Source organism: Engystomops pustulosus, chromosome 3 (assembly GCF_040894005.1).
Source record: "Engystomops pustulosus chromosome 3, aEngPut4.maternal, whole genome shotgun sequence".
Lineage (NCBI taxonomy): Eukaryota > Metazoa > Chordata > Amphibia > Anura > Leptodactylidae > Engystomops > Engystomops pustulosus.
Genome location: NC_092413.1, coordinates 19,137,488 through 19,162,058, shown reverse-complemented (window position 1 = coordinate 19,162,058; position 24,571 = coordinate 19,137,488). Strand labels below are relative to the sequence as shown.

Here is a 24,571-nt window from a genome sequence, read left to right as displayed (position 1 = left end):
AAAAAATACATAAAATATAAATATAAAAATGTTTATAATATAAACCGATAAACCGTACATAAATTACATTGACTACATATATAATAAAATACCTAAAAAGACATTAAATATATATATATAAATATAAATACACACACTATGTATATATAGATATATATTCCATAAAACATATAGATGCATAAATGTCTATACATATTTTATTAACTGCTCTATAGCGCACACACACACAAGCTTTAGCAGTGTATAGATATCAGTATATATAAAATCTTGCAGCACCTGACCAGGACATGGTATACACAGCTCTACCTATAGCGTGAAATCCCCCTACACCACATCCCAGTAAAAGTTTCCCCACCTCCCACCATGTAAAAAAAAAAGCTCCCTATGAACCAAACAGATTGAGCCAGGAGCCTCTCCCCCCTCCTCCAATTTCCATATGTCACTTTTGACAGCGACCCAACCTGCGGGACACAGCCCACTACAAATAGAGTGCTAGCCCCCTGGACAAGCGCCAACGCTTCATAACCCCCCCCCCCAACCTAGACCCCCACAGCTGTAACGTGACACCTGTGACTCTCCAATGTCCTCGGGTCAAGGCTCGTGCAACCTGCAGGACGTGTCCAATTCGGTGCACTGCAAGGGTTAAGCACAGTCCCCTGCACCGCGGGGTTACGTCATGCAGATTCAAATGTTAAGGCATAGGCACCAAACTACTACAATTAAAAATATATATATATATGTATGTTAATTTTTTTTTTTTTTAAATGCAGGATCTACCTTTCTTTCCCTTCTGCTTTTATAAGTGCCCCTTGTGCCGGAGCTGTGTGCATGGCACGGGGCGCTGCGGGGTACTCCACAGGGTGTGCAGGGGACTGGCACTCCTGGCCATGCACTCTACTCCCTTTCTGGCACAGCAATCTCGAAAGCAAAGCCAGTTCCTGAAGTTGTATGTAAGGCGGGAGGTAATTGGTGTGTGCGGGGCCTGCACGTCATTGGTTACTGTACCCGGCCCTGGGATTGGCCTGGTGTGACTCGCAGGCTATCACTCTCTCTCTGTCTCTCTGCAGGCTGCTGTCACTATGTCATAGACCATTGGCTGTCACCGCTATCTCCTTCTCTGTCACTTTTCTTCTACTTGCAGTCACAGTACGAGGAGGGGGGGGGGCGTCCGCCCCATCAGGAAGCACAAGTTTCAGAGAAACTTTTTAATGGGTTATTTAACTCATCTTTTATATCTTTTTTAATACTCATATTACAGTCGTATCCTGCAGACTTAGATCCCTTTCACACACGTGGGGGGGGCTGACACACAATTTGCGTCCGGATTTCGGTCCCTACAGAAGCCTATGGAGCCTGGCCCGGCGCTGACTATACCTCTGTCTCAAGCTGACTTTTAGACAGCTTGATAAATCAGCCCCCAGTGTGTGTGCGCCATTTTTTTTTTGTCGGACTTTGCCCATTCTTTTCAGTGCAAACAGCTCGACAGAAGTTTGCTGCGCCCCCCATGTTAAATGTCCCCAGAAAAAAAGTTGGTGCACTCTGTTCGAGCAGTGCAGGGGGTGCCAGATTCATGAAGAACGTGCACCAAAAATCCTGAATCTGGCGCCCCCTGCACGCTACACAGGCAAACTGCACTAGTTTTGATGTGGGCCATGTCTGTATTACATGGAGTAAAAACAGTCGTCCAAAAAAAAAGGCCAAGTCATTCATTTTTGGAGAAAATATATGAACCTAGTTAAGAACACGCTACCTCCTTCACCTCTCCCCTCAATACCCTTCTGCCTCCAGTCCCATAACTGGGGTATCAAGACACACAGGGTTGTCCATCATCTTATCCCGTCAATAATCTCCCGATACCTCCCTGGCCATAATCCTCCAAACACTTCTGCCCCTCATACAGGCGCCTCCAGGATGTAGGATGGATAACTGATAAATAGATATTAGGTAGATAGACATATAGGAAGACAGACTGATAGATAATAGCTGGATAGTTAGATAGATGGATAGATGATAGAAGATTGATAAACATGACATAGATATTAGGCAGACAGACAGAGAGGAAGGATCTCTCTCTCGTCTGCATTAAGTCACAGCAAATATAAGTTGAGTTTTTTGGTTTTACTTTTACTTATAAGATAGATAAGGTAAATATAGACATATGAGATTGATAGATATAGATAGATATGATATAGATAGATAAACAGTCGATAAATAAGTAGTGATAGATAATAGCTGGATAGTTAGATAGATGGATAAATGATAGATAGAAAATGGATAAATATGATATAGATATGAGGTAGGTAGATAGACAGAAAGACAGACAGATAAATAGATAGATAGATATGAGAGAGATAGATGATAGATAGATAGATAGATAGATATGAGAGAGAGCTAGATATGAGGGAGATAGATAGATATGAGAGAGATAGATAGGAGATAGATATAAGAGAGATAGATAGATAGATAGATAGATAGATAGATATGAGAGAGATAGATATGGGATAGATAGATAGATATGAGATAGATAGATATGAGAGAGAGAGATAGATATGAGGGAGATAGATAGATATGAGAGAGATAGATAGATATGAGAGAGATAGATATGAGGGAGATAGATAGATATGAGAGAGATAGATATGAGGGAGATAGATAGATATGAGATAGATAGATATGAGAGAGAGATAGATAGATAGATAGATAGATAGATAGATAGATATGAGATAGATAGATAGATAGATAGATAGCTAGATAATAGATAGATAGATAGATAGATAGATAGGAGATAGATAGATATGAGATATAGATAGATATGAGATAGATGATAGCTAGATATGAGATAGATAGATAGATAGATAGGAGATAGATAGATATGAGATAGATGATAGATAGAGTAGGTAGGTAGGAGATAGATATAAGAGAGATAGATAGATGATAGATAGATAAATAGATAGATAGATATGAGATAGATAGATAGATAGGAGATAGATAGATAGATATGAGATAGATAGATATGAGATAGATAGATATGATATAGATAGATGGATGATACACACTAGATATACAGGTATTGATAGATATGATAGATTATACATCTCTTATCCGCAGTACGTGACTGAACATATAAGTTGAGGTTTTTCGGTTTTGCTTTGTCTGTGTATCATTATGACACCTGTTAGAAAGTCCCCGACCTCCTTAGAGGAACTACAGTCATGGGAGAAGGTCCTGAACAAGGAGAAGGCCCGGACCAAATGAGTGAAATACAGGGCAGAGGTTCTGGAGACACGACGGGTGGGGGGTTTATAAGCCTCGGCTTCTCGCACCAGTTATTTAGAGCTGTCAGTGTCTAGTATAAGAGTACTGACCAACTGGGAAACTCAATCATTTATTCCTCTCTAAGCACAGCGCCATACACCATATAGTGGCTGTGTCTGGTATTGGAGGACAATCTCAATCACTTGAACCTGACGCCGTCACTGGATCAGCCTTGGGACTGATCCTCAATGATCTAAAAACATTACTCCCTTCTAGTAAAATGCATCACGTTTTCTATTACATGGATCTCGGGGTCTGTGCGTCCCATAGTAGACTGTGCCCCTAACAAGAAGCAGTGGCTGATAACTGCGAGTGACATCCCGCTGCAGAAAGGTGAGGTATAAAAGGTATCAGATGTAATGCAGGCAATGATAATACTCTACAGGAACACCAGCACCACCAACAGGATACTACAGGTACTACATCCAGAGGTAAAGTTGTGACCTTATACAAAGAGGGGGATTCTGTGACTACTGAGTTTATAGCGATTATTGGGGACGGGGGCTGTTGCGATAAACAAGAGAAATTGGAAAACACTGGCTGCAGTCTATAGGAGCAGCAGGACTGTGAAATACTGGATTATATTTCTGGATTGTAGCTGCATTTGGAGAAGTCTGGTGCACTAGTGTGTAGCAGTCCTCCCCTCTGCTATCAGTCACTGGTGAGACTCATAGCACAGGGGAAGGGCTATGCTGAGCAAATCCCCCAGATTGAGTTAAAGAAAATCTACCGTTTGTTTTTATTCATTGTGAACCAAACATAACTTGAGAATTCTGTAGCTACACTGATGCAGAAACATATCTTGTTTAATCCCTGGCCTGAGTGGTTCTGCTCCAAAAATAATTATAAAATTCAGGACTTTGGGAAAGCTGGGTGTCCACATAAACACATTACACACAGAGCTTCCTCAACTGTCTAATCTACCTGAGCTGGAGGACTTATACACAGCAGCTGGGGGATGGTGCAGTGACTGATTACTTCTGCCTGTCAGGGACAATACAATAATTACAGCGTCATCTTGCCGCAGATCGTCGCTCCCCATGACGTCATCTTCCGAAGACCCTAGGCCAGTGATGGCCTTTTAGAGCCGTAGTGCCCAAACTTCAACCAAAAGCCACTTATTTATTTACTTACCGTATTTTACGCCACCTATAAGGCGCACTTAAAAGCCTTGGATTTCCGTGGAAATCCAAAGTGCGCCTTATAGTCCGGTGCGCCCTATGTATGGCGCTGGGCAGCGGACCATACTTACATAGGTCCCCGCTACCGGAGACAGCAGATCTCCAGCGGGAACTGCAGACCACACGGCACGAACAACTTCTGCCGCGTGGTCTGCAGTTCCCGCTGGAGATCTGCTGTCTCCGGTAGCGGGGACCTATGTAAGTATGGTCCGCTGCCCTCCTCCACCTCCCCCTCACCTTCCCCGCGTTCCCCGTCGCGTCTCGGCGTCGCGTCCCGTCGCCGCGTCCCCGCTCCGCCCCCCGCGCCTTATAGTCCGATGCGCCTTATATATGGAATTATTACATATATAAGGCGCATCGGACTAATGCGCCTTATAGTCCGGTGCGCCCTATAGGGCAAAAAATACGGTACTTTTTTTGTTGTTGATTGAACTGTATTAGGACTTTTTTTTTTTTGCGGAATGATTTGTACTATTTATTGGAATCATTGTGGTGGAAATGCGTAATTTTTATCACTTTTTATTGCTTTTTTTTTATTGATTGGATGCACAAAAATCAAAATTTTCGTCATGTTTTTTTATTATCTTTGTTACTGTATTCACCGTACAGGTTCAGTAATGATTTCATTTTATCGTACGGGTTGTTACGGACGCGGTGATACCACATATATAGGGATTGTTTATCGATTTTTACTTTTTTTATTGTATGTGGACGTTTTATAATATATGGGAACTTATATAATTTTTTTATTTCATTCTTTTATATGTAAAAAATGTTATTACCTTTTATACATTTTTTTACTCTCTCACTTAAATAAAGGGATCATCTGATCGCTGCTAAACTAAAACACTGCAATACAGATGTATGGCGCTGTATTACCGTAGTCAGCCCAGCAGATGCATAGGCTGACACGCACGGTCACAGGTCCTGTTGGAAACCAGATCATTCACTCAGCAGCTGAAGACGGTCCAGGGGTCCTTCATCGGACCCTGGGGCTGCCATTGAGACTATATCCACCCCTGAACCTGGCGTGCAGGAGTTGGCGATCGTGGTGGTGGCAGGTGAGGAAGCCCTGTAGACGCTGAGGTCATATTTGACTGCGTCGCCTGCAGCAGGGATCGTGACTATCGCGATCCTGACTGACGCACACAGCCAGGCTCCTGCACACAGTCACCGTTTAGAGTTGTCACTGTTACAGTTTCCTGCAGGGCAAAAATGCACTTCCAGATGCGCAAACTGCCCATTGACTCGGACATGCATTTTTGTCCATAGTTTTACGTATTAGGGCTTATTTTTGGTGTGATGACTTGTGCTTTTTATTGGAATGATTGTGGAGTAAATGGGACTTTTTGATCACTTTATATTGCTGTTTTTGTTTGCTTGGATGCTCAAAAATCCCACTTTTCGGCGTGCTTTTTTTTTTACAGTGTTCACGGTACGGGTTTAGTAATAATGTTATGTTATCATATGCGTTGTTATGGACGTGGCAGTATATTATATGTACTGTTTGTGTGGTGATTTTTCCCTTTTTTTTTATATGTTAGGGTTTGACCATTTATGGGGCATTTAGGGTACTTAGTACTTGTTGTTTTATTTTTTTTCACTTTATTTTTTACACTTTTTTTTTTACTGTCCCTCTCTGGGACTTGAACGAGCGATCAGATGATACACTAGTAATACACTGAACAAGGGCTTGGAATTGCCCCATTCTTGCCCCTAATAAGTCGCAAAACAGAGCGTGCTACACCCAGACTTACTTTTGGTAAACTAATATTTGCAACTAAAAAATCGTTCACCACAAAAAGTCCCAAAATTGTGACTATGCAGCCAACTCATCAGATGTATCACAGAGGGGAAAAACTTAAAGGGAACCTACCACCACGAATCTACCTATAAAGGTAGATCGGGTGGTAGGTGGATGTAAGGGACGTGAGGATAGCTCTTTTTAGAGCTAATCCTCACGTTCCCGCTAACTTTTAAGAAACTTTATTGACCTAATATGTAAATTTCGTTATGCGGCTACTGGGGCGTAGAGTAGCCGGCACGAGGCTACACAGCGCGGCTACTCCACGCCCCAGTAGCCACATTACTCCTCCTACCCTGTTGTGTGCGGTGCGCAGCTCCTCGTAGCTGCGCGCCCTCGTCCGTCATAATGGCGTTGTGCGCATGCGCAGAACGCCGACTGAGCAGTCCCAGCTCCGAGGCCGGAGCTCCTCGTAGCTGCGCGCCGCACACAACAGGGTAGGAGGAGTAATGTGGCTACTGGGGTGTGGAGTAGCCGCGCCGTGTAGCCTCGTGCCGGCTACTCCACGCCCCAGTAGCCGCATAACGAAATTTACATATTAGGTCAAAGAGCTATCCTCACGTCCCTTACATCCACCTACCACCCGATCTACCTTTATAGGTAGCTTCGTGGTGGTAGGTTTTCTTTAAAGAAAACCTACCACTTCCAATAGAGCTTCTAAGCAGCAAATGGCGTGCACCAGCACAGGGTGAGCTGGTACCGGCGCTCATCTTCGTTATGTTCTTAAACAGTTTTTAAGCGTTTAAACGCTTTATTAATCTTTATATCAGAAGTAACTTCCCGGCACCGTGGTCCGCACTTGGCGCACCATGTGCGCGACCGCGTGTGTGCCTGAATAGGAAGTGGTCGCGCGCGGTGTGCCGAGTGCGTACCACGGTGCGGTGCATCTACTTATATATATAAAGATCACTAAAGCGTTTAAATGCTTTAAAACTGTTTAAGGACATAACGAAGATGAGCGCCGGCACCAGCGCACCCTGAGCTGGTGCACGGCATTGCATGATTGCAAAGTGGATTCCTTGCAGATACATTGCAATGATTAAAGAGGACCCGTCTCCCTCAAAAACAGTACTAAGAGATGTTACTAAAGTAAGCAGCTCCTAGTGCTAAAACAGACGCAGCAGTGTTACAATTATAGCGTTATCCGAAATCTCCGATAACGCTAACACCGCTGCGCTGTAAAATAGAAACGCTGGACCGTTCTCTAAGCTGTCCAGCGTATACATGAGGAGGCGGTCCGAAGCGCTGCCTCTTCCTCAGACTGCCCCTCCCACTCCATAGGCCGGCGGTGACTGCTGAGCGCCATGCGGCAGTTACCGCCCCTAATCCCAGGGTGTTAGGGCAATGTTAATGCATGCATTTGTTAACACGATGTAAACGCCATGTTGACAGCAATGTAATTAGAGAAATCTCCTCTTCTCAGCTGCTGTGATACATTTGAAAACACACATGTTAACGCCAGGTGTGAACGCACGCTTACACACTCAGTTTAATTAGACCGTTACAGACCCTAAAAACAGAGGGCGAATGTGAAGGATTTCTTGGACTTTCCGCTCCGTAACGCTATACGTCATCTTTCCAGATATAAAGGAATGTGAACTGAGCCTAAGGCTACATTCACACGAACGTATGGGGGACGTATGTATGTCCCCCATACACCGCAATGGCCTCCCTGCACCGTACGAGGCGGTATGATGCAGCACACATCCTATCTTTTGATGGAATACGGCGCCGGGCCCTATGTTACTCTATGGAGAGGGGCGGGGGTGACCTCTGTGCCGATGTATGGCCGCCGTACTACGGTACGGTGGGCATACATCGTGTGAATGTAGCCTAACATAGATGATGCATTGGTTTTTTTTTTTTTTTTAGCAGGAGGATAAATCCTTGATCGCATCACTGCTGCAGCTTTGCCCATTTTTGGTGTTTTTTCCCCCCTCTTTCCTCCTTTACATAAAGCCAGAGGCGGAAGAAAAGTGGTTGAAAATCTGCATCTAAAACACAACACGTAACACAAAAAACTCCCATATTTAGCATAACGATTCGCAACGTGTCAGGTTACTACGTATTTATCCTATATGAAGGAACTGGACCCCGTATTCTGAGCATCCCAGAGGTTGGACCCGCAATGAACCCCTATAATATATGCCCCCCATTACCATAACTTTCCAGCCCCTGCTCTGCCTCATGGCCGCATTCACACGTTGCGTTTTGAGAGGCAATCTAAGGAAAAGTGGGGGGGGGGGAATCTGGAAAAAAAAACTTCAAAATGATCCCAAAACAGCATTTTTAGTGCCCAGCAGCCGCAGCACATGGCGATGTCAGGTATTCCTTTCCTGTGTGAACATGCACGTACACAGCAGATGCCGGATTAGCGGGTGTGTGGTGTGTTGTACCGTATTACACGATGATAAAGCTATAACTGACAGACTACTAGACCTGGTGTGACAGGACTACGCTGCACTATCACTCCCAGCCTCCCCTCACGCGGATCTGCTGAGACTTGTAGTCCGCCCAACGGCTCCGACACAGTCACCGCTTTCCTCGCAGTAACCCCGCCTCCTAGTGACGTGTTTCCGCTTCCGGTGCAGTTTCCACAGCTCAGCGAAGATGGCGTCTCCGATGCAGGAGCCCGAGGAGCTGGGCACAGACAGCGAGCTGCTGGGCTGCTCGGCCCGGGACGTTGCCCTGGTATGTGCCCGGGGGGAGGGCGCCGAGCGTCTCCTCTGTCACGGGGGGCCCCTGGTGTGCGGCCCCGGACGTGCCAAGTGACAGCGGGGCAGCCAGCTGCTGCAAAACTACAATTCCCAGCATGCCCGCACAGGCAGAGACTGGCAGGGGATGATGGGAGTTGTAGTTTTCATAGTTGCTGGAGTGTCAGAGGTGACTGAGCACTGTGGTGTTATGTAACCAGTGCCCAGCATATTGTATACAGGCCTCCTACCTCTGTATACATGCATCCTCAGTGTATATACACGCATCCTCAGACTGTATACATGCATCCTCAGTGTATATACACGCATCCTCAGACTGTATACATGAATCCTCAGTGTGTATACATGTATCCTCAGTGTATATACACGCATCCTCAGACTGTACACACTGTATACATGAATCCTCAGTGTATATACATGCATCCTCAGTGTGTATGCACGCATCCTCAGTGTGTATGCACGCATCCTCAGTGTGTATGCACGCATCCTCAGTGTGTATGCACGCATCCTCAGTGTGTATGCACGCATCCTCAGTGTGTATGCACGCATCCTCAGTGTGTATGCACGCATCCTCAGTGTGTATGCACGCATCCTCAGTGTGTATGCACGCATCCTCAGTGTGTATGCACGCATCCTCAGTGTGTATGCACGCATCCTCAGTGTGTATGCACGCATCCTCAGTGTGTATGCACGCATCCTCAGTGTGTATGCACGCATCCTCAGTGTGTATGCACGCATCCTCAGTGTGTATGCACGCATCCTCAGTGTGTATGCACGCATCCTCAGTGTGTATGCACGCATCCTCAGTGTGTATGCACGCATCCTCAGTGTGTATGCACGCATCCTCAGTGTGTATGCACGCATCCTCAGTGTGTATGCACGCATCCTCAGTGTGTATGCACGCATCCTCAGTGTGTATGCACGCATCCTCAGTGTGTATGCACGCATCCTCAGTGTGTATGCACGCATCCTCAGTGTGTATGCACGCATCCTCAGTGTGTATGCACGCATCCTCAGTGTGTATGCACGCATCCTCAGTGTGTATGCACGCATCCTCAGTGTGTATGCACGCATCCTCAGTGTGTATGCACGCATCCTCAGTGTGTATGCACGCATCCTCAGTGTGTATGCACGCATCCTCAGTGTGTATGCACGCATCCTCAGTGTGTATGCACGCATCCTCAGTGTGTATGCACGCATCCTCAGTGTGTATGCACGCATCCTCAGTGTGTATGCACGCATCCTCAGTGTGTATGCACGCATCCTCAGTGTGTATGCACGCATCCTCAGTGTGTATGCACGCATCCTCAGTGTGTATGCACGCATCCTCAGTGTGTATGCACGCATCCTCAGTGTGTATGCACGCATCCTCAGACTGTACACGCTATATACATGAATCCTCAGTGTATATGCACGCATCCTCAGACTGTACACGCTATATACATGAATCCTCAGTGTATATGCACGCATCCTCAGACTGTACACGCTATATACATGAATCCTCAGTGTATATGCACGCATCCTCAGACTGTACACGCTATATACATGAATCCTCAGTGTATATACACGCATCCTCAGACTGTACACACTATATACATGCATTCTCAGTGTATATACATGTATCCTCTGTATATACACGCATCCTCAGACTGTACACACTGTACACATGCATCCTCAGACTGTATACATGCATCCTCAGACTGTATACATGTATCCTCAGTGAATATACATGCATCCTCAGACTGTACACACTATATACATGTATCCTCAGTGTATATACACGCATCCTCAGACTGTACACACTGTACACATGAATCCTTGGTGTATATACATGCATCCTCAGTGTATATATATATGCATCCTCAAACTGTACACACTGTATACATGCATCCTCAGTGTATATACATGCATCCTCAGTGTATATACATGCATCCTCAGTGTATATACACGCATTCTCAGTGTATATACACGCATTCTCAGTGTATATACACGCATTCTCAGTGTATATACACGCATTCTCAGTGTATATACACGCATTCTCAGTGTATATACACGCATTCTCAGTGTATATACACGCATTCTCAGTGTATATACACGCATCCTCAGTGTATATACACGCATCCTCAGTGTATATACACGCATCCTCAGACTGTAAACACTGTATACATGAATCCTCGGTGTATATACATGCATCCTCAGACTGTACACACTGTATACATGCATCCTCAGTGTATATACATGTATCCTTAGTGTATATACACGCATCCTCAGACTGTACACACTGTATACATGCATCCTCAGTGTATATACATGTATTTTCAGTGTATATACATGCATCCTCAGACTGTACACACTGTATACATGCATCCTGGGTGTGTATACATGCATCCTGGGTGTGTATACATGCATCCTGGGTGTGTATACATGCATCCTGGGTGTGTATACATGCATCCTGGGTGTGTATACATGCATCCTGGGTGTGTATACATGCATCCTGGGTGTGTATACATGCATCCTGGGTGTGTATACATGCATCCTGGGTGTGTATACATGCATCCTACATTCACACGTATGAAAACGTCCGTATCCGTACCGCACCGTAACGTTTTTTTTACGGATTACATTCGGCCGCATTCAATTCAGTGGACAATACGTCTGACCATTTATATTGCCGTAGTTAACTCCGTTCCGTACCGTATACTGGCCGTATAAAAAAAATTTGAACATGTCCTATTTTCTCCTGTATTTCAGTTCTGTATGCCCTAGAAGTCTATGTGCACGTATAATATACGTGTTACATACGTGCTGCATACGGATGAAAAACGTCACGTACATACGGCCCGTAAATACGGGACTGGAGAAATCATACTTCCGTGTGAATGTAGCCTTAGGCTACATGCACACTGCCGTGTGCCCGCCGCACCGTAGCACGGCGGGCACATGGCAGCGCGGGGAGAGGAGGAGGAGGTGAGCGCAGCTCACCCCCGCCCCTCTCCATAGCGATGTATGGCCGCGGCGCCGTAATACGGGAAAAGATAGGACATGTCCTATCTTTTCCTGGGCTACAGAGCGCGTACCACTCCTGTAGGGCGCCGCGAGCCCATAGAAGTGTATGGGGGACGTATATCGGCTGTATATACGTCCCCCATACTGTAGTGTGAATGCAGCCTTAGACTGTACACACGGAATACATGCAACCTCAGTGTATACACACGCACCCTCAGTGTATACACATGCATCCTCAGACTGTACACCCTATATACATGCATCCTCAGACTGTACACCCTATATACATGCATCCTCAGTGTATTTACATGCATCCCCAGACTGTACACACTGTATACATGCATCCCCAGTGTATATACACGCATCCTCAGACTGTACCCGCTATATACACGCATCCTCAGACTGTACCCGCTATATACACGCATCCTCAGACTGTACCCGCTATATACACGCATCCTCAGACTGTACCCGCTATATACACGCATCCTCAGACTGTACCCGCTATATACACGCATCTTCAGTGTATAAAAATGCATTCTCCAACTATGCAAACTATAAAGTGTACCCTCAGATTATTTACATGCATCCTTGGCTTGAACACACTATATATACATTTATCCAATGTGTAAATGCATGCATACAGGGCTGCGGAGCCTGTAAACCCAACTTCCAACTCCACAGTCCTGGCTTCATGGTCTCTCTAGCGGTGCTAAGGTAATTGTGGGGATTCCTTCCTAGTGCCTTAATGCTCTGATCTGTATTGGAGGAGCTTCACTACTGAGCATGTACATAATATGCAGTCATTCATCTCATCTAAAAGTCTGGGAGAGGGGTTCACAACCTGCATGAACAGTCCTCATGCAGCCTGTCAGATCATGAGTAGAGAGGAATGAACCCGACGTTCAGGTTCGGCTGCCTGACCCAATGATATTGCCGGATTGACTGCCGAACAGCTAATCCCTAGCAACTAGTGATGGCTGTGATTGGCCAGAGGTGTCCCCACACTTGGTACACGAACCCTTGGACTGCATATAAGTTATTATAGCCCTGGCATGTGACGCGGTATCCAGCTGAGAGCAGAGACATGTAACATAACCCCCCTCTCCCACCATACACAGCTCTTTCCTGAATTATCCTTTCATATAGACCAGTATGAATACATGGAGAGCAAATTCTCATAGTCCACAACTTACTAAGGGTCGATGCTTAACGAAACGCATCAACAACAATTACTCTTTCCTTATATGGGCTGGATCATGTATTCATTCCAAAAATTCTAAAAGAAAAGCGTCGCATGCGAGCCTTGAGGACAACGCACCAGATATTATTATATACTCCGGCTTCTGGCCGCTACAATTTCACTTCTTTCTTGTGTGATTCTAAGACTGAATCCACACATGCAGTTTCTGTTGCTTTTATTTCTTAGCTCCCAAAGCCAGAGGTGAATCCAGTTTGATGGAGAAGTTCTCATTTTTACGTTTCCAATGTATTTTTAATCAATTTCTGTCCGTCACAAAAGATTGCATGTATGAACACAGACTTCTAAACCATGTTGATATGAACTTGCTCTGACTCTTGGTGACCAGCCGAGTGTGCGTGTTTATTTCAGTTGGAACTACGGAGCTACAGTTTAGTTTGTTGGATTTACATATAAGAGACAGAAATTGAAATTAGGAGATGTACAGGGATAACTATGTAATTGGTTGTAGGTCCTGTACAGGTTATTACACCAAAAAGGTGCCCCTTCTAGAATATACACAACCTATAGTACCCCTCATCAAAAGTAAGTATAGAAAATTAGCAATCTTTATTTATGCAGACATATATACACATAAACACAATTAAAAGTTGTTGAGAAGTACATGACAGGGACATTCATACCCGGACATATGTAGGTTGTATAGAGGTGTATAAAATATTTGGAAGGGCTGGTATATACAGGCAGTCCCCGGGTTACATACAAGATAGGGTCTGGAGGTTTGTTCTTAAGTTGAATTTGTATGTAAGTCGAAACTGTATATTTTATAATGGAAGTTCTAGACAATTTTTTTTCTTTTGCCCCAGTGACAATTGGAGTTTCAAAATTTTTGGTGTAATTGGACCAATAATTATCAATAAAGCTTCATTACAGACACCTTACAGCTGATCATTGCAGTCTGGGACTATAGTAAAGCATCCAGAGAGCTTCACCAGAGGTCACAGTGGGCAGAGGGGTCCGTCTGTAACTATGGGTTGTCTGTAAGTCGGGTGTCCTTAAGTAGGGGACCGCCTGTATAGGGTAAACACCTAGGAGTAGTATAATTACATGCAATGATAATGGCACAGCTAATGTTCGTGCCAATATAGTAAAGCAAACAACCAGATTTGGAGTCTTAAAACCAGTCCTTACCAGTATTAAGGGTAATTGTACCCAATGTCCGGGGATGACTGCCGCCCCCCGACGCGCGTTTCGGCTCGTATTGACCCTTCGTCACCCCCTTACTACTCCTAGGTGTTTACCCTATATATACCAGCCCTTCCAAATATTTTATACACCTCTATACAACCTACATATGTCCGGGTATGACTGTCTTTGTCTCTGCTGTATATTTACCCCACAACCCTGTCATGTACTTCTCAACAACTTTTAATTGTGTTTATGTGTATATATGTCTGCTTAAATAAGGATTGTTAATTTTCTATACTTACTTTTGATGTTGTCAGATTGCCTCACTCTTTTCTCCTCATCTATAGGTTACTATAGGTTGTGTGGATTTACATATAGTGGAACCTTGGATTACAAGTAACTTAATCTTAATCTAGTGTAATCCCTACCACAAGTCCGTCCTCGGTCTAGTGTAGTCACTGCCATCAGTCAGTCCTCAGTCTAGTGTAGTCACTGCTATCAGTCAGTCCTCAGTCTAGTGTCGTCACTGCCACCTGTCAGTCCTCGGTCTTGTGTCGTCACTGCCACCTGTCAGTCCTCGGTCTAGTGTAGTCACTGCTATCAGTCAGTCCTCAGTCTAGTGTCGTCACTGCCACCTGTCAGTCCTCGGTCTAGTGTCGTCACTGCCACCTGTCAGTCCTTGGTCTAGTGTCGTCACTGCCACCAGTCAGTCCTCGGTCTAGTGTCGTCACTGCCACCTGTCAGTCCTCGGTCTAGTGTCGTCACTGCCACCTGTCAGTCCTCGGTCTAGTGTCGTCACTGCCACCTGTCAGTCCTCGGTCTAGTGTCGTCACTGCCACCTGTCAGTCCTTGGTCTAGTGTCGTCACTGCCACCAGTCAGTCCTCGGTCTAGTGTCGTCACTGCCACCAGTCAGTCCTCGGTCTAGTGTCGTCACTGCCACCAGTCAGTCCTCGGTCTAGTGTCGTCACTGCCACCAGTCAGTCCTCGGTCTAGTGTCGTCACTGCCACCAGTCAGTCCTCGGTCTAGTGTCGTCACTGCCACCAGTCAGTCCTCGGTCTAGTGTCGTCACTGCCACCAGTCAGTCCTCGGTCTAGTGTCGTCACTGCCACCAGTCAGTCCTCGGTCTAGTGTCGTCACTGCCACCAGTCAGTCCTCGGTCTTGTGTAGTCACTGCCACCAGTCAGTCCTCGGTCTAGTGTAGTCACTGCCACCAGTCAGTCCTGGGTCTAGTGTCGTCACTGCCACCAGTCAGTCCTGGGTCTAGTGTCGTCACTGCCACCAGTCAGTCCTCGGTCTAGTGTCGTCACTGCCACCAGTCAGTCCTCGGTCTAGTGTCGTCACTGCCACCAGTCAGTCCTCGGTCTAGTGTCGTCACTGCCACCAGTCAGTCCTCGGTCTAGTGTCGTCACTGCCACCAGTCAGTCCTCGGTCTAGTGTCGTCACTGCCACCAGTCAGTCCTCGGTCTAGTGTCGTCACTGCCACCAGTCAATTAGTCCATGGTATATAATACTATATGGGGACCATCTAGGTGACTGTATAACTTTAACCTATACATGAACATGCCAGACAGCACCCCACCTTGTAAACAATTGTTTATGTACATCAACAATTAATGGTGATATTTATTTCCTGTAATGGTAATTTTGGTTTTTTTGTCTTTAAATAGAAATGGCTCCAAGCAACCGATCTTCCCAAAGAAGTCTACCAGCACCTGGCTTACTATGTCCCCAAAATCTACTGCAGACAGGCTGATCCAGTGACGGATCATGAAGAGATGCTGGCTCAGCACACCCTCCTGGGGGCACTAGAGTGGTATCTATGCGGGGAGGATCCTGCCATTGGCTTTCCGAAGTTAGAACAAGCGAACAAACCATCGCAGCTCTGCGGCCGAGTGTTTAAAGTGGGGGAACCGACGTATTCCTGCAGGTGGGTTTATGGTACTAGTGTGACCGGATTCCATGCCTTTATCCAGGGACTGTCCAAAATTGCTTTGTTCAATGGAAAATTATGTTGTCAAAGGGTAAATATGGATTTGGGCAGAGAGAGTTTGTATCGTTATATTCTGTTCATTAAAACCGGTTGTGCTCACATAAACCCTAGTGTTTTATTGTTCTGCCTCCAGGTAAGTACATTGATAATTTTGGAATCCCCTTTATAACTGATACAATGGTATCCAACTGTCCCCACTGACTATAATGGGTTTCTATCTATCTCATATCTATGTATCTATCTATCTATCTCATATCTATCTATCTCATATCTATCTATCTATCTATTTATCTAATTTCCAATAATTATCGTAAAAAAAAAGTGAACTTTAATTTCACCTCCTGCAATGTTTCTTCTTGTGTCTCCTATCTATCTATCTATCTATCTATCTATCTATCTATCTATCTATCTATCCCATATCTTCTGTCTATCTTGTGTCTTCTATCTATCACCTACTTCATGTCATCTCCTATTTATCTAACATCTATCCGGATCTATATCACATTCAACTATGTTTCTTTCATGTTTATGATGTGCAATGATCAATGTGTGGTTCTAGTAATAGAGTGAAGGGCGATTGTCCCGGGTTACCGATCTCCCCCCCCCCCCCATCTATTTTCTGGTTATTTGTTCTGGGTTGTCTTGATAGTAAATGTTTAGATAAACAGGGTGATTGCTGGCAAACAGGATATTGACTCAGAGCGGCCCTAACTATGACCTAATTTACAGTCTGGTGTGAAGAGAGCGGAGCTTCCCGTCATCTATATTCATTTGAGTCTCGCCTCATCTAGCCCTGATCAGCTTGAGAAAGTAACAGCCTCCAAAAATAACTTCTATTGACATCTGGTGTTAAGTTCTGCCAAATCGTCCTCTAACCCACTGACACTTGACAACTAAATTGTTGCGGTATACGATCCTGCCCTGTGCCACTTCACTTCTGTGTAGTACATCGAGAAATGGCTGTCTACCTTCATAGATTGTAAGCTCCAGCGAGCAGGACCCTCACTTCTATTGTTTCATATGAACTTTATATTGCTCTGTAATTTCTTAGATTGTTTGTATATGATCTGTACAGCGCTGCAGAATATGATGGCGCTATAGAAATACTGTGGGGTCCTTAGAAAGGACTTTTCACTGAATATACCAACTCTAACAATGAGGCAGCCTGCATCTATCAGATATTCATGGTATGTCCTGTGGATACATCGCAGGTGTCAAAGTTGAGAAATGCAGGTTACATGTGTAGTTTTCCTATTTATTATATTAATGTTACAGAATTATGTTCACTGCTTGTCTCTCTATATTTTTTATCCCAACAGAGATTGTGCAGTGGATCCAACCTGCGTCTTGTGCATGGAGTGTTTTCTGGGAAGTGTTCACCGGGAGCACCGATACAGGGTTTGTTCTATCCATCCATTTATCCATACATCCAGCCAGCCAGCCAGCAGCCCAATTGTAGATTGAAAAAAGCGGGTGCAGGCCAGTAAGGGACAGGCAGACAGGTCCTCCAATCTACATCCACTGACTGCTGCTTCTTTCTTGCATGTACCATATATACTCGAATGTAAGCCTAGTTTATCAGCACAAAAAAATGTGCTGAAAACACAAACTCTGCTTATACTAGAGTTAAAAAAAAGTATATCAAAACTCACCTTTCCGGCTTCCCCCGCTGCTGGCTATATACTGGGGCAGGGGGCTGGCAGGCTATATACTGGGGGGCAGATTCTGGCTATATACTATGGGGCAGGGTCGGCAGGCTATTTACTGGGGAGGCTATGACCGATGCATTTTTCACCCTCAAGTCGATAGGTTTTCCCATGTGTTTGTGTTAAAATAATACTTGGGTAGGCTTATACTCGAGTATATACGAGTATATCGCTATTATTAACGTAATGTAAATCCTATAGTGCAGCAGGATAGATCTTCAGTACCATGATCATCTACAGGGTAGCCCATCAATTAGAAGTGAAAAATGACCCCTTTTGCACCAGGTTTGCATGTTATCCCTTATAACAATCAGATAAGTGAGCGTCTGACTGATAGGACCCCCACTGATTATTAGAACGAGGGGTTTCTTTCTCGTTAATTGATGGAGCAGCATATCGGACATACATCCTGCTGCATTCAACACAATGGGAGTGTTTGGAAATCTCTGAGCGCAGTGGTATTTCTGGCACTCTCCTTCACCTTCTGAGATGGGTACCTAAGCACTGTGCTAGGTAACTTCTAAAACTCCCATAGTATTGAAAGGACCAGCAGGACTCAACTTGGCGCTCCACCAATTGGTGAGAATGGGACTTCCGTTCTCGTTATGCGTAACAGTCCCAGCAGTCGGATCCCCACCGATTACATGGTTATCCCCTATCTTTTGGATAGAGGATAACATACAAACTTGGCACAACCCCTGTAAAGAGTTATACTGACCACATAAAGCGGTGGCATGTTACTAGACTGCACGGCTTAAGGCTACATGCACATGACCGGGTGCAGAAGGGGCTCCAGTGCTCCTCACTTCCCCCCTTTCCATAAAAAGCCAGGCAGTCGTGTCGCAAAACAGGCAAAATATAGGACATGTGAACCAGTGTCATAGACCTTTATGGGGGCATTGATCTGGCTGCAAATTGTGCAGTCAGATCACAGCCCCCGTTACGGTACAGGGTAATTGTACAACTGTCTGATGTGCGCTATATTTTCTTGGCTGCAGATGACCACATCAGGCGGAGGAGGATTCTGCGACTGTGGAGATGCTGAAGCATGGAAAGAAGGGCCCTACTGCCAGAAACATGGCCTCAATATATCTGAAAGTGAGACAGAGGTAAAGCTCAGTCCTATAAATAAATCCCTTTTGGTCCTGTATATGTAATGTCTCCTTCGGTCATATTGTTTGCTTTATCACGTTTTCTTTGATTTCTCATTTAACAGGATCCACTTATTAACTTATCAGAGGATATGATTGCCAGGGTATACAATATATTTGCCATCATGTTTCAGTACACAGTGGATATTCTCACATGGGAAAAAGAAAATGAGCTGCCTCCATGGCTGGAGCATAAGTAAGTATCTGCATATAAGTCATATGTGATGCTGGGAGTCCCATCCTCTGCACCTTTGGTCCATGATTTTGGACAGTGCAGTGAGCGTACAATGACGGTTGTCTGCCATTGGTTTTACAATCGGTGGTTGCCTGTAGCTATGATGAGCGTCTGTATCACGGCATCATCGGTGGGGCAAAGAGGGCAGCGCAATGCGGACAAGCAGGGATTAGGTACATTAGGGTCATCTATCATCAAAATCAAGCATGGGAAACCAGGGACACTTACTCATTGATCCTGGCAATAGATAGATTTTACAATTATGCTAATGAGCCAGAAGGGCTCTGGGGATGTTACCAGAGCTCCTCTGTGCTGAGAGAGCGAGGGGGAGACAGTGTTAACAGCCTGCGAAGTTAGAGCATGAAGGGGTTCTGGTAACACCGCCCAGAGCCCTTCTAGCTCATTAGCATAATTTTTAGAGCTGATTTTAGATGGAAGGATAATATAAGAAAATGAACACAGTCACAGCCTGGATCTGGTTTAACATGATGGATTTTGATTTCCTTTAAATTTAGACTTGAAGAAAACTTGTTTATACCGTGGCTATAAAATGCACTTTTTAGTAAGAAAAAAATGATTAAATCAATAGAAGCCGACACTCTGCAGTGTGTAAAGGTAACCAAACGTTGTTTTGTCTTTGCCGCAGGGAGAAAGAAGACAATTATTACTGCATGCTCTTCAATGATGAAGTCCACACCTATGAGCAGGTCATCTACACTCTGCAAAAAGCTGTGAATTGTAGCCAGAAAGAAGCCATAAGTTTTGCAACAACTGTGGATCGGGACGTAAGTGTTTTGGTTTTACTAAAACCCATCGCACTAATGTATTGTAACCGCAGAAAGTCAATAAAATGATATCTTTCTCTAGGGGAGGCGATCAGTGCTCTATGGGAGTATCCAAAGCTGTGATCAAGCCAAATCTGTAATTGTGGTGAGTGGATTATCATAAGAACAAAAAGTTGGGGAGAATAATAATTTTCTGCATTTGCGAGAAGGTTGTAACCAGTTAAAAATGGGCTATGTCAGAAAGGCGCAAAATGGCCGAGTTGGTAACCGGGCTTGTGGTTCTGTGACCCACTGATCTTGAGATAAAGACTGTTTAGAAATAGAACTGGATCTTTTTCTGCAGCTTATATTTCCTACTGTGTCATTTAACTAACTGTATCTCCGTTTCTGTAGATTTCGGAACCTAAGTTCTGATGTAATTTAAAATAGGAGATTCTTATCTTATAAAATGACGCTAGAAGCATGTACTAGGTGCTATAGAACATAAAATACAGGTAGTTTAAAGGGACACTCCCCCTGCAGCCTATAAACTTGACTCATCTCAGGCAAAAATCACTCTCCTCTGCTTATTTTCACATTTCTCTTCTGTAATGTAGTATTTTATTTGTATATGGCCACTATGATTTGTAAAGCGCTACGGAATATGATGGCGCTATATAAAGTCAGGAGGAGGTTTTTTTTTTTTTTTTAATAGGCAAAAGGGTGAGATTTGGCATAAAAGAGGGAATCCCAGAAAGGAGGGGGCTAGTAGTTTAATGGGGTAAAATCTGGTGACAAGTTCTCTTTAATAAATCTGCATGAATATAAATGTGCCTTCTACTAAACCAAATCTGTAGTGAGATGCGCTATAGTGAGATGCGCTATTTACTATGCCTTTTACTGCATTATTGAGTAGGTTAAGTCTGAGCACTTACATTTAGGCAATTACTGAAACCTCCAATGTATATTTTACTATATAGTTTAGGACACGCTCCAATAATACATCTAGACAGCCTGGAGATTGTCCTATAATCCTGTCTGGCTGTATTATTTTATGGCCAGAATTGGGGGAGATTTATTAGCAGTGTCTGGAGTAAAACTGTTTCATTTGTCCATGGAAAACAATCAGAGCTCAGCTTTCATTTTTTAAACAGCTGTTTAAAAGATGAAAGCTGAGCTCTGATTGGTTGTCATGGGGAATTAGAACAGTTTTGCACTGACACTTCTAATAAATCTCCCCCAAATGTTTTGATGTTACTGACGCATTTCTGGCTTGTTTTTAGCGAAACACCAGCCGCCAGTCGAAGCCTCTCAAGGTCCAGGTCATGCATTCGGCCATCGTCGCCCACCAGACGTTCGGATTGAGAATCCTCAGCTGGCTCGGCCAGGTTATAGGTTACTCAGGTAGTGGAATAGTTATTGCATCTACGTGATACATGTCCTGTAGAATATTTCCAGCAAAGGAAATCTCCATTTTTGCCTCTGTTTCAGATGGATTAAGACGCATTCTGTGCCAGGTCGGTTTGCAGGAGGGCCCCCATGGTGAAAATTCATCCCTTGTGGACAAACTTATGCTGAGCGATTCTATTCTGTGGAAAGGTACGGATATTTAGTATACTATGTGGTTTTTTTTTTATATGTTTTGATCAATTCACCAACACCAAGACATTTTCTTTTTCTTAGGGGCTAGAAATTGCTACCACCAGCTGTTCATGAGCAGTTTACTGATGGACCTCAAATACAAGAAGCTTTTCGCCATCCGATTTGCAAAAGTAAGTTTCTACTTTCCTCTGCGCAGCGCTAGTTTATTATCGTGGCTTAGGTACATTATACTGGCAGGCATGGGCGCAGTGTTTGTCACATCCATTAGGATACATTGGATGACAAAGCCCTGCACATACGGCGTGATTAGTCCCATTGCGGTACAATTAAAGACACTCTATCCCTAAGCTACTAGCCCTTCAGGTAGGAGATGAACTCATTCCCTCCTGTATGTTAAAACTCACACATTTACCCATAAATTGCCTAAAAACATGTTTTTGGTGTAATTGAAAGGATGTGGAATCCATCATTCAGAACACATCATTGTTGCGGCTCTGTGTGCCAAAGAACCAGGCAGGTAGATAAAGATCCAATTCACAACTAAGTATTTAACGGTCTGCGTGTATGGTTCTCTAGCAAACAGAACCACACCATGATCCCATGCATCCTCTCATGTTTTATGAGAGGCCATGTGGTTGTGAAGGGAACTGCTGCTGGGTCCATTTACTAAAAGGGGTTGTATCCAGTTTGCACCGACAGCAATCTTTACAATGGGGATCCCAATCTCACTTATAGGGGCAGGTGCCCCGCTATGGGAGTGTTGGAAATTGCTGAGCACATTGCTCAGGTATCGCCGGCACTCATTTAGACAATGAATAGGACTATAGGAGATACCTGAGCGCTGTGCTCGTCATACTTGAGTCGAGCGACAGGACGCATTCTAGATCTGCAACTCCACCCAATAGTGAGTGCTGGAGCCCCTTTGTTCTTTAGATTGTTGGTGGCCTGTTCTAATGATCAGTGGGAGTTTGAGCAATTGGTCTCATCCTCATCAGCTTGTTGTGACATGCAAATGTAGTACGACCTCTTTAACTAGGACCCAACTACATTTCCATGCAAAAATGAACAGCAGTAAATGGAAAACAAAACTCTTACCTTCATTCTCATCAAAATGCATCCTAATACCAGGGACACTTACTCATAGATCCAGGCCCCGTGACTGTGGTAATCTTCTTATATGTGTTATCCATGGCCTCTATCCTTCTAAAATCAACTATGAACCAGGAGGGCTCTAGGGGTGTTACCAGAGCCCCTCCATGCTGTAGCTTCAAGGACTGCACAGACTTCACTGCAAAAACTACTTCTGCTGGTGTGAGATTACAGCCAGCAGAGGGAGGGGGAAGTGCTTCTGTGCTGTGTAACAGCCTTTGAAGCTACAGCAATGAGGGGCACTAGTAACCCCCACCCAGGGCCCTTATTAGCATAATTTTAAAAGTTGGTTTTAGAAGTAAGGAGGCCATGGATAACAAATATGAGAAGATTACCACAGTCCCGGTGCCTGGATCTATGAGTAATATCCCTGGTTTATCAGGATGGATTTTGATGGGGGATTAAGGTTGGTTTGTTGCTTCCCTTTTTACTGTGGTCCCAGTTTGTCCCTTTTTATGTTAAAAATAGAATTTTTATGCTCTGATCCATGGATAGCCATGAGGTACAGGAGAAGATTTATTATGGCAATATAGGGGGATTTCTTTCCCAGTCAGCCCCAGTTCTTCTATAAAGCTCTGTAAGTTTGCCATGAGCGCCCCGTCTGGATTAGAGGTGAATCTCCCCCTTGTTGTTTAGAATTACCAGCAGTTGCAGAGAGATTTTATGGAGGATGATCACGAGCGAGCAGTGTCCGTGGCTGCTCTGTCTGTGCAACTCTTCACTGTACCCACCATGGTGAGTAGATGCCCGTTGTTGTTGAACTGATAGATGCCACCCCTTGTCTCTCTTACCTTCCTCTCACTAGAACTATGAGCGATTGCAGAGTGATTATGTCAAAGATGACCACGACAGGGAGTTCTCAATCACTGACCTTTCCGTACAGATATTCACAGTGCCTTCTCTTGTAAGTATCTGAGTTACTGTACTCAGCCGTACACTTACCTGCCAGTGAACAGTAAGTATTAACACGACCGACGTGGATCCAACACATTGCAACCCTTATTGTGTTTTTGTGTATTTTATTCATTTTTCTCCCTTATATTCGTGCTGTTTTATTAATACCATGTAGCAGTTTTAAGTGTACCAAATGGCAGCCAGTTTCACTCTAATGCTGGTTTCACATTGGTCCGTGATCACGGACGTGAAAAGTGTGTTGTACAGGGGCCGGACCGCTGTCTCGCCCGGGGGCCGGACCGCTGTCTCGCCCGGGGGCCGGACCGCTGTCTCGCCCGGGGGCCGGACCGCTGTCTCGCCCGGGGGCCGGACCGCTGTCTCGCCCGGGGGCCGGACCGCTGTCTCGCCCGGGGGCCGGACCGCTGTCTCGCCCGGGGGCCGGACCGCCCGTGCAGTATATTGATATATGATACACTCGTAGCAAAGTCAACACTGTACTGTCAGCTCTGCTACATATTGGGGAAACAAGAACTCTATGCATCTTATATTAATATCCTGCATTCAATTTGTGACACAGCACTTCTCATGTCTGTGATCACGGTCCAATATGAAACCAGCCTAAAGATATGTAATCATGCCTTTTCACTTGTGTTTTGTTTTGTTAACAGCAACAGG

At 44.7% G+C, this 24,571-nt stretch overlaps 3 protein-coding genes across 8 annotated transcripts in view; 1 reads left to right on the top strand and 2 right to left on the bottom strand.

Moving 5' to 3' along the window:
• The window catches only part of TRERF1 (transcriptional regulating factor 1), a 71,390-nt gene extending 62,499 nt beyond the window's left edge, over positions 1 to 8,891 (bottom strand). Inside the window, exon 1 of one of the 4 annotated variants that reach the window (XM_072140227.1) lies at positions 8,737 to 8,891. The gene's annotated coding sequence lies outside the window, so the exon portion shown is untranslated. Of the gene's footprint in view, positions 1 to 777; positions 909 to 8,724 lie in introns of those variants that run through there. The other 3 variants (XM_072140226.1, XM_072140224.1, XM_072140225.1) reach the window with 3 other exon arrangements.
• The window catches only part of LOC140121060 (uncharacterized), a 325,444-nt gene that overhangs the window by 161,184 nt on the left and 139,689 nt on the right, over positions 1 to 24,571 (bottom strand). The window lies entirely within an intron of this gene.
• The window catches only part of UBR2 (ubiquitin protein ligase E3 component n-recognin 2), a 49,044-nt gene continuing 33,305 nt past the window's right edge, over positions 8,833 to 24,571 (top strand). The window contains exons 1-11 of one of the 3 annotated variants that reach the window (XM_072140222.1): positions 8,833 to 8,988; positions 16,073 to 16,332; positions 17,715 to 17,793; positions 19,100 to 19,210; positions 19,318 to 19,448; positions 20,134 to 20,272; positions 20,355 to 20,417; positions 21,535 to 21,655; positions 21,743 to 21,850; positions 21,935 to 22,023; positions 23,808 to 23,906. In XM_072140222.1, the coding sequence (XP_071996323.1) occupies positions 8,908 to 8,988; positions 16,073 to 16,332; positions 17,715 to 17,793; positions 19,100 to 19,210; positions 19,318 to 19,448; positions 20,134 to 20,272; positions 20,355 to 20,417; positions 21,535 to 21,655; positions 21,743 to 21,850; positions 21,935 to 22,023; positions 23,808 to 23,906 (1,281 nt within the window). In that variant the 5' untranslated portion in view covers positions 8,833 to 8,907. Of the gene's footprint in view, positions 8,989 to 16,072; positions 16,333 to 17,714; positions 17,794 to 19,099; positions 19,211 to 19,317; positions 19,449 to 20,133; positions 20,273 to 20,354; positions 20,418 to 21,534; positions 21,656 to 21,742; positions 21,851 to 21,934; positions 22,024 to 23,638; positions 23,738 to 23,807; positions 23,919 to 24,571 lie in introns of those variants that run through there. The other 2 variants (XM_072140221.1, XM_072140223.1) reach the window with 2 other exon arrangements.